General features: G+C 47.3%; 1 protein-coding gene across 1 annotated transcript; it reads left to right on the top strand.

Moving 5' to 3' along the window:
• The first annotated feature begins 3242 nt into the window (after nucleotides 1-3242).
• Nucleotides 3243-9332, top strand: FOXI2 (forkhead box I2). Its single transcript, XM_079977406.1, has 2 exons — nucleotides 3243-3986; nucleotides 7777-9332. The coding sequence occupies exons 1-2, from the start codon at nucleotides 3398-3400 to the stop codon at nucleotides 8316-8318; spliced, it is 1131 nt and encodes a 376-aa protein (XP_079833532.1). The 5' UTR covers nucleotides 3243-3397; the 3' UTR covers nucleotides 8319-9332.
• Nucleotides 9333-10334: the final 1002 nt, after the last annotated feature.

Here is a 10334-nt window from a genome sequence, read left to right as displayed (position 1 = left end):
ACCAAAACTGATAGAGGGATAGGAAGAGGAATTGATTTTTAAAGCACTCTGATCATTGCAGCTCTGTTGGGAGAATAAGGTCCTCTTAACAACTGTTACCACCCTTAACAAACTGCAGCTTCCGCAATTCTTTGGGGAAAGCCATGCCTGTTTAAGGTAGTATCATTGTGCTTTAAATGTATGGTGTGAATGTGGCTTATATTAGCAATTGTTTCCTTTTGGAGAAGTGTTAAAAGAGACTTATGGGTTTTGGTTTTGCTTGGGAGGAAAGATATAGCAGAACCCTGCTTGTCTGCAGAAGCAAATCTTCTTCCTCCAAGTAGAAAAAAGAATAGGATTGTGAACCGTAACAAGAGTCCTGATGGATCAGACCAAAGGCTCATCCAGCTCACCATCTTATCCTCACAGTGAACAAGCAGATGCCTATGAAAAGCATCACCAGCTATTGGGATGCAAAAGTGACCATGGAGTAAAGTGCAGCTTGGTAAGTGGTGTGCTTGGCACACTTTCCCAATGAAAGGCTCCCACTGGGGAAAGAAAGGCAGCTGGACTAGGAGAGGGAGAACAGTGGGAAAGGAAGGTGGGCTGACAATGGAAGGAAGGCAAAAACAGTGGCTGTTGGGGGCAATGGCTACTAATGGGCTTTGGCACTCATAGTTGCAAAGGAGACAAGAAATTCCATTTGGGAGGGACAGGCTTGATGTGGAACATGCAACACAGGAACAAGTCAGTCCATTGGTCCATCCAGATCAGCACTGTGTACACCAGGGGTGTGGAAACTGACCCACAGGCCACACCAGACTCCCCAAACCACACCTTTCTGCTGCACACCTGGCCTCATATGTTACATCAGGTGCGTGGCAGGTAGCAGTGACACAGCTACAAAAAGCAGAATTGAGTTCCATCTTGTTTGGTTTTGAAAAACTGGCCAGTGCGCTTGAAGCCTGCAAAAAGTAGGGTATATACACAGAGGGAGAGACAGACACACACACATCTGCTAATGCATGGTGAATTCAATTTTGTATGGACTTTGTTTCCCCCACTCCAGTGCAGTGCTATTTTTCTAGGAAAAGAGTTGCTGGAACTCACCATGAACGTCTCCCCTGTTCTCTTAGAATGGCAATGGTGCCTACCTGAGATGTGCCGAAACCGAGGTCCCTTGAGTTCCAACTGAAAAGAAAGCTCTGCTCCAGTGTGTCAACTTAACACAAAAATATACAGTACAGTGGTACCTCTGGTTGCGAACAGGATCCATTCCGGAGGCCCATTCACAACATGAGCAGAACACAACCCGCGTCTGTGCATCTGCACGAGTGCAGGTCATGATTCGCCACTTCTGCGCATGCGCATGATGTCATTTTGCGCATCTGCGCAAGTGCGAATGGTGAAACCCAGAAGTAACCCTTTCTGGGGGACGCAACCTGAAAACGTTCAACCTGAAGCAAACATAACATGAGGTATAACTGTATAGCATAATAACAAACAAAAACAATTACACCCCCCCCCCAGTTTAAAGGCCATAGATTCTTAAATTAGCCAAAGGCCTGGGAGAAGAGGAATGTTTCTGCCTGGTGCTTAAAGATATGTAACAAAGACACCAGGTGAGCCTCCTTGGGGAGAGTATTCCACAAATGGAGAGCCACCTCAGAATAGGAGATCAGGTAAGTTCATATGGGGAGTCCTGGAATTATTGCGGTCCTGAGCCATTTAAGGTTTTATGGGTCAAAAGCAGCACTTTGAATTGGGCCCAGAAATTAACTGGCAGCCACTGCAGTCAGGCCAGGATTCATTATGCTCAGACTCTCTTGCCCCAGTGAACAACCTAGCCATTGATTTCTGCATCAGCTGAAGTTTCCAAGCAGTCTTCGGAGGCAGCCCCACTTATAACACATTGCAGTAATCTAACTTAGAGGTTATCAGAGCATAGACAACAGAAGTTAGGTTATCCCTGTCCAGATGGCCTGAAGCTGATGGAAGCTCCGTGCCACTGATACCACCCTGGGCTGGGCCTCAAGCAACAGCCATGGATCCAGGAGTTCCACCAATTTGTGTACCTGCTCCTTCAGAGGGAGCGTAACCCCATCAAGAGCAGGCAACCTCCCATCCATCGGGTCAAGGGAACCATCCACAAATAGTGCCTCTGTCTTATCTGGATTGAGCTTCAGTTTGTTGGCTCTCATCCAGTCCATTACCAAGGCAAGACACTGGTCCAGCACTTCCACTGCCTCACCTGCAGATGTAAAAGGAGCTGTGTTTCATCAGCACTTTGCTGACAAAGCACTCCAAAACTCCACTCAGCAGTTTCATGTAGATGTTAAACAGCATAGAGGATAAAACTGATCCCCAAGTAACCCTGTTTTGAAGGCTCCACAGGGCCAAAAAAAAAACCACTCCCCAGGCATCATGCTCTGGAAAAACAGAAAAATTCTACCAATGAATATTATCCAGACTAGTTAAATGGAGCCTCCATATACAGTGAGAGTATACCATTGAATGAGGGACGTGGGTGGCGCTGTGGGTTAAACCACAGAGCCTAGGACTTGCCAATCAGAAGGTCAGTGGTCTGAATCCCTGCGAAGGGGTGAGCTCCCATTGCTCGGTCCCTGCTCCTGCCAACCTAGCAGTTCAAAAGCACGTCAAAGTGCAAGTAGATAAATAGGTACCGCTCTGGCGGGAAGGTAAACGGCGTTTCCCTGCGCTGCTCTGGTTTGCCAGAAGCGGCTTAGTCATGCTGGCCACATGACCCGGAAGCCGTACGCTGGCTCCCTCAGCCTGCAAAGGGAGATGAGCGCCGCAACCCCAGAGTCGCCACGACTGGACCTAATGGTCAGGGGTCCCTTTACCTTTATACCATTGAATAACAGGGTGCTGGGACAAACACAGCAGGGAAATGCCACCACCTTCCTGGGCAAACTTGAGGATTAAAGGAGGAGGGGGATTGCATTGTCGCAGCCAACCTCTAGCAGAGAGATCTGTCAACTCCCTTCTAATGTGGACCGATGTTGCCGTTCCTTGGATTCTCGGAATGAGGGAGGGGGAGGCTGAGCTGAAGGGGCGGACGGGATGTTAGGAGGACAAACGATGCCAGGGAGGAGGAGTGTGTGTGTGTGGGGGGGGGGAAGGGGCTGCAGTTTGGGGACGGGGCAGTGTGGAGCGTGGCGCCGCTCGGCTGGAGGAGGGGGAGGGCGGGAGGGGGAGGTCGAGGGCCGGCGGGGGGCGGCGGGCAGTAGTAGATCTGCGCCTTGGACGGGCAGGGTGGGGGTGCGCGATCTGGACTGGTAGAGAGTGGGCGGCGCTGCCCGGCTCCCTTGGCCGTCCCCTGGCTCTCGGGCCATGGCTCCTGCGCCTCCGCTGGCGGGAGCGTCTGGGGCGAGCCGTCGGTGCGAGGCTGCCTAGGATGAACGCTCTGGAGGGGCAGCAGCCCCCCAACGCCCACGACCTGCTGGACGTGGCCGCCGTCTACTGCGACAACCTGAGCCTCTTCCCTCCCCCCCAGAGACCCCCGGGGACCCACCCCGCCGCCGCCGCCGCCGGCTACAGCCTGGGGGAAGCGGGAGGCGGCAGCCCGTACCTGTGGCTCAACGGCTCGGCCGTGCCGTCCAGCCCTTACCTGGCCGCCGGGCCCAATGGAGCCGCCGCCGCCGCCGCCGCCGCCGCCTCCTTCCTGCCCTCGGCCTACGGCGCAGCCGGCGCCCGGCAGCTGCTGGGCGCGCCGTCGGCGGGGCCCGAGCTGAGCTGGCTGTCTCTGGCCGGCCAGCAGGACTTCTTGAAACTGGTGCGCCCGCCCTACTCCTACTCGGCGCTCATCGCCATGGCCATCCAGAGCGCGCCCGACAAGAAGCTCACCTTGAGCCAGATCTACCAGTACGTGGCCGGCAACTTCCCCTTCTACAAGAGGAGCAAAGCCGGCTGGCAGAACTCCATCCGACACAACCTCTCGCTCAACGACTGCTTCAAGAAGGTGCCCCGGAACGAGGACGACCCAGGTAAGGGCGGCCAGCCCTCGCAGGACCCACCGCGCCTCCTTGATACTCCGCCTTTTCCTCCAAGGAGCTCAAGGCGGCGTACCTGGTTCTCGTTTAATCCCCACAGCAAGCCTGCGGGGGAGGTTCGGCTGAGAGGCGCTGACTGGCCCCAGGTCGCCCAGTGGGTGGATTCGCACCAGGGTCTCCCAAGTCCTAGTCTGACCACACTGGCTTTCATCTTCGGGATTGCTGGCCGCGGGTTAGTCGCCCTGTGAGTCACAGGCGGGAGGTGCGTGACTCCAGCGCGGGGAAACGTGGGTTGTCTTCCCAGCCTTTCCAAGCAAGTTTCTAAGGAATTGGGAGGAGGGGTTCCTACATTTTTGTTTTAGTGTGGAATCAGAGGGTGACAGTAACTCTAGAAGTGGCGGTGTGAAATGTTAGGAGGCACGTTCAAGACGAATTAATGTGGATGAGAGCGCCCATAATGACAAATTTCACAGCACAAGCCACAGCAAGTGTATTTAAAAGAAACGTCCGCCGAGTTCAATAGAACTTGTTCCTGAGCCAACTCGCGTGCTGCAGGTACCGCCACGCAAGTTGGCTCAGGAGTTACTATCAAGTCCATTGGACTTGTCCAGGGAAGGCGTGTTTAGCATAGCAGCCTTCCGCACTCTGTGCTGTTGTCAGTCAGATCGATTAAAGGACCTGTCCTTCCCCTAATTTTCATGCGAAGGTTTTGTTTTTGTTTTTTGAGCGCTTTAAATACATGTTTAAAATATCCTGCCCTATTCACAAACAGGGCAGTTTAAAAGGTTCCCCCTGCCTTTTACACGTACAGAGCAGGACTCTAAAAATGATTAGACATTACAGGGTTAAGGACATTATATTCTGGATTAATTAATACAGAGCACAGAGTATAATATATTTAAAGATGTTTAAACCGTCCTTCATCAGCTCTCAGTTTGCATTAGTCTATGCTGAACAAGTGTCTCCTGGTGGCTCTTTACTCATAGTCATTGTTTGAATCTAAAACCACCTGTTCACCCTGGCTTATCACAAATCAATCTCCTTCCTCTTCTTTTAGATGGTATGCCTGTGAACAGGACCTATTTTTTTATTTGGTTGTTTGTTTTTAACATCTAACAATTTCAGTTACTTTATAAGTACTACTACTAATAATAATCTTTACATTTATTGATAAGTTTTCATTGAAGGGGGGCAGGGTTGTGTGTGTGTGTGTGTGTGTGTGTACACCCCCCCCCCCAACATTTATTGGTTTAGACATTTCATTTAGGTGATGCATGGAGACAACCCAAGGGAGAGGAGCCTATGGTTCCATCTGTGCATTGCTCTAAAACATGCTGTTGCATGGATGAATGTAGCAGTGGGAAAGATCCAGCTCCCATTGAAGGCAATGGCCACATTCTTGCTAAGCATAGTGGAGCAGGACTGCACCCAACTTGTTTGCAGCCACCTTGACATCCAAACGTCATTCCACCCAGTTTCTCCAAATCCACTCCCACTCTGATTTGCCCCATTGCTGAGATGATAGTAGTGGCTTAATTATCATGTTCCCTTGATTTGACTAATGGAAATCAAAGGCTACTGCTTTCAAACCGGGTGTTTTACCCAGTGTTTTAGTGATCAGAAGACTAAAAGTAGTTGCTCTTCACATGAGTCTGAAAGCACCTATGAGGCTCTCTGTCTTTATTTGTGTGCATGGGGTGTGTATTTGTTTGGTAAAGGAAGTGGGAAGGGAACATCTTTGAAGGCAAGTGTACACTTTTAGCCAATGAAACTTTTGCATTTCTCCAGACATGGGAAAAGACATAAGCATTTTTACAGCAAAATCCTATGCCTGTTTACATGAAGTAAGCCCCTATGGCTGTTTACACAAAGTAAGCATCCCTAAGTGGGTCTTATTTCCAGATAAGTGTGCAGAGGGTTGAAACTACAGGTGGATCTTCTAAGGGTAGGTTAACATCAAACTGTACTGTTGGTGTAAAGTGTGCAGTCACAGAAGCATGTATGGTGGTTGTCATGTAGTAGCTGCAATCCTATGCACACTTGCCTGGGGGTAGGGGGGAGTCCCATTAAACATAACAGGAGTAAACATGCATAGCACTGCACTTAAAGAAACTGATCTGTGAATCAAGACATCCTTAGCTCAAATCTTGCCTCTGCCATGAACTCACTAGGTAGCCTTCGACAAGCCACTCTTAGTTTCAGTCTAAAAGTGCTATACAGGAGACAATACTGCTTGCCCTACATGACTATTTTAAAGATTGCAACTAGATAATGCCTATGATGCATTCTGAACCTTTGAAACCACTGTACAAAGGATCATTTGTTATCGTAATTTTTATTATCATACAAAGAAAAGACTGCTAGCATGAACACATCAGATGTGCTTTGTCCCATTAGCAATATTGCTTTGAAATGATTATCTAATAGATCATTATCCATATGACATATGCCTCAATGCATATGGTGTTTGAAGGTGCTTATTGAGGATGACATGGTCTGGTAACGTCATATTAAGTGTGTGACCTGAAATGTCCCAATTAAGATCAAGGCACCTAGAAATATCAATGGCTTGTTTTAGCAGAATCATCTTACAGCACAATCCTCTGCATACCTACTTAGAAGGAACTTGGTAGTTCAGCAGAACTTGTTCCCTGGGAACTGTGAGCATGACTGCAGTCTTAGATACTGTTGCCAGCATTGAGGAAAGTTTTAATTCACTTTGAACCATTATAATAGGAAAGAATAATCAAACTAATCCAGTTAAACATTGGAATAAAAGATGGGCATTGTATTATTTAATAATGTCTATAATGAACAGCTTGGGACGCAGGTGGCGCTGTGGGTTAAAGCCTCAGCGCCTAGGGCTTGCCGATCGAAAGGTCGGCGGTTCGAATCCCTGCGGCGGAGTGCGCTCCCGCTGCTCGGTCCCAGCGCCTGCCAACCTAGCAGTTCGAAAGCACCTCCGGGTGCAAGTAGATAAATAGGGACCGCTTACCGGCGGGAAGGTAAACGGCGTTTCCGTGTGCGGCTCTGGCTCACCAGAGCAGCGATGTCACGCTGGCCACATGACCCGGAAGTGTCTCCGGACAGCGCTGGCCCCTGGCCTCTTAAGTGAGATGGGCGCACAACCCCAGAGTCTGTCAAGACTGGCCCGTACGGGCAGGGGTACCTTTACCTTTACCTTTATAATGAACAGCCATCTCCACAGGGGACAATATTTATGTATTTATTCTAATTTATAATATATTATTATTATTATTATTATTATTATTATTATTAGAAATAAAGTCCCACAGATTGCAGTATGAATTACTTCCATATCTGTGTACAGTGCCAGACTATTATTTCCAAACCACACATTCCAGGTTGATATCCCTGAGGCCCACCATTTACTTTCTCTAAAGTAAATCTGTTGACTCAACTGAACTGTGTTGAAAGACAATTGGTAATTTAGGAAGAACAGCTTTACAACCACCACACTTACCATATTGGGTTATAGCCAACTAAGACATACTCAGAGTAGAACCAGTGAACTCAATAGACCTAAGTCAAGTATGACTTGGTTAGATATCACCCATTACAAGGTGGGGAGAGGAGAGCTTCTGTCAGCTTATTTAAAATACTGGAGAGTCATGCAGGAACATGAATTTGCATTCACCTGATGACGGCTGCTTGCTTTACTGCTTCTGTTTTGACCCATTGGCCTGGGCTGTCCAGAAATGTCTCACTTTCAAAATGTTCTTTGCCTGCCTGTTTAATTCACATGTGTTTGGTTGGTTCATAGGTAAAGGCAATTATTGGACCTTGGATCCTAACTGTGAGAAGATGTTTGATAATGGCAACTTCAGGCGGAAGAGGAAAAGGCGATCTGACCTAGCGAATGGGCCTGGAGTCCCTAACAAAGTGGAAGACAAAAGCAAGAGCTGTCTTGCCCAACAAGCCCCCGACTTGGGCTCTGCTGAACTGCCCTGCTCTCCAAGTCCTATGAACCACTGCAAATCCTCCAGCCTGAATTCCAGCCGTTGTTTGTCTACGTTCGTCTCCACCATGAATGCTGTGGCCCATGGCAGAAACGGCTTCCCCAGGCAGCTTTCCGGGGGGTTGGGGGGCGAACTCACATCTGAGAGGCAGAATGGGCCTGGGTTGAGCTCTTGCTCCGCCTCCAACAGCAGCCCAGTTTCAGGATTTGAACTCAGTCCTCAGTCCCACTCCAAGATGAATTACTATGCGAGTGCAGGTGGACAGTCAAACTGGTTCGGCACCCCTGTCCTGGGCACCTTCAGTGTGAACAATCTGATTTATAGCAGAGAAGGGACAGAAGTTTAGAATGATGGTCAAATAGCCTTTGTTTGAAGTAAACACCATAAGCAGCCTTTTTTGGGGGGGGGTGCCTAGTCAGATAGTCTTCAGAATTTTCAGTCCTGGAGCCCACATTTAGCACCAAGATGCAACCTGAGGCCTGCTTTTAAACTGTATTAATTCTGTCATTTCTTCCCTCTCCCTCTCATTTTTTCCCTTGCCTCTCTTCCCTTCTGTATCTCTCTCTTTAAAACACAAACAAACAAAACAGAAAGAAATGTGGGTGGCACTGCCTCTACAGCTCAGTTTAGACCAGAGATCAACAACTCAGTTGTGCATTGTGATGCAACCAAGTGGCACTAGTGACTCTTCAGTTGAGGCTAAGTGGGGTGCAAGAAGATCGACCCACAAGATACAATTCACTGTACTTTGCACATGCCACATTGGCTTCAATCAGCTTATACAGGAAAACATCCTAGTGGATTGATTCTGCCACCTGTCAGTTAGAAGCAGGAGTTGCCATTTGTCTGTGGTTTTTCCCACCTCCTGTACCAAATTAGGACAGTGTGTTTCTGTGCCTAACAGCAGCAGCTTTACAAATTAAACAACCAAATGCTGATAAAATGTACTTCTAACCAGGTGGTACAAACCAGAATACACCCTCCACCCCCTTTTTTTACAATGTAATCCTTAGCATGTTTGCTTGAAAGCAAGTCCCATTGGCTTCACTTGCTTTCAAGGAACTGTGCTAAGATCCATGGTTTTCAGTTAAGGATCCTTCTCTACTCTCGTGTAGCAGCTTTGTTTACAATCTTGATACTATGCATCGTGGCCTTAGATCCTTGATTCTAACAAATGCACTAATCCACAGCATAGGGCTATTTTGGAATGTGTATATAATAGTTGTGTTTGGTAGAATTAAATCAGCTTTAACTGTATTTTGAAAAACATCAGACTTCCTTTAGAGTTTTCTAATTAAGTGTACACTGCTGCCATGTTACTGATCTATGCAATGAACAAAATAAAATGCTGCCTCTTAAATTGCCTCACATCCTAACTCAGCACACAAGTGTTGTTGTTGTTTATGTTTTATTTAAGTTTCAGGGATTAAGTTGAAGCTGGGCTCCTCACTGGAGCCGCAGCAGTGTCAGGGTTCTGTCTTGGAATCTGCCAAGTAACAACAAAAGGGCTGTCACATAGATGATTGAGCAAACTTGTCTTTTGCTGCTGCAGAGGGGTAGGATCCAAAGAAGTGGGTTCAAGTTACAAGTAAAAAGAAGGATGAGACTCTGAAAGTGGTGGATTCTCCTTCATTAGAGGTTTTTTCAGCAAAGGGCTGTATAGCTACTTATCAAGGATTCCGTAGCAGTGAGTTTCCAGTAGGTTTTACTTCCAAGTTCTGGCAATTGCATTACCACTGAATAACCACATTCAAATCTTGTATGTCTAGGATTAGAGATGAAGATGACCAGTTCAAAAGGTGTGATTTCAAGTAAGCTTTAAGCCTAAAACCTCTTGACTGAGAAATAAGCCCTAAGTGGGGATGAGCAGAGAATTTTTTGGGAGGAGGGGGTGTCAAATAATTGACAAACTATCCTGGATTTCAGAAGCACCAGTTTCTGTAAACACACACACAACCCAATCTTCTTACCCTGCTCATAAGCAAATTCTGTTGAAATCTGTGGAACTTGCTGTAGATTAAATGCTAGGCATGAAATAAGTATACGTATATAACAAATATTTTGATGGCTTTTACCCATTTGCAAGCTGCAGTTTTTGGCATTTGTCAGAAGAGTTTTATTTGTGATTTAAAAAACCACCAGAAATGAAGTAAAGACTTCTTAAGTGGGTTTAAGCAAACTTTGCCCTTCAAGGAAGTTAGAATAATTTGCGTAAATGGATGTGCTTCTTTGCAGAACAGAGGGGTAAATAAATACAATATGGAGATTAATAAAAAGGTTACAATCTTCTACAGGGATTTAGCTTGAGCAAATCAATGAAATGATATTGCTACAACAACAACTGATAGTGCCCATGTCTACC

The sequence above is a fragment of the Podarcis cretensis genome (assembly GCF_951804945.1).
Source record: "Podarcis cretensis genome assembly, chromosome: 5".
NCBI lineage: Eukaryota > Metazoa > Chordata > Lepidosauria > Squamata > Lacertidae > Podarcis > Podarcis cretensis.
The sequence above is the reverse complement of the archived record's forward strand: the minus strand, read 5'-3'. Positions and strand labels throughout refer to the sequence as shown.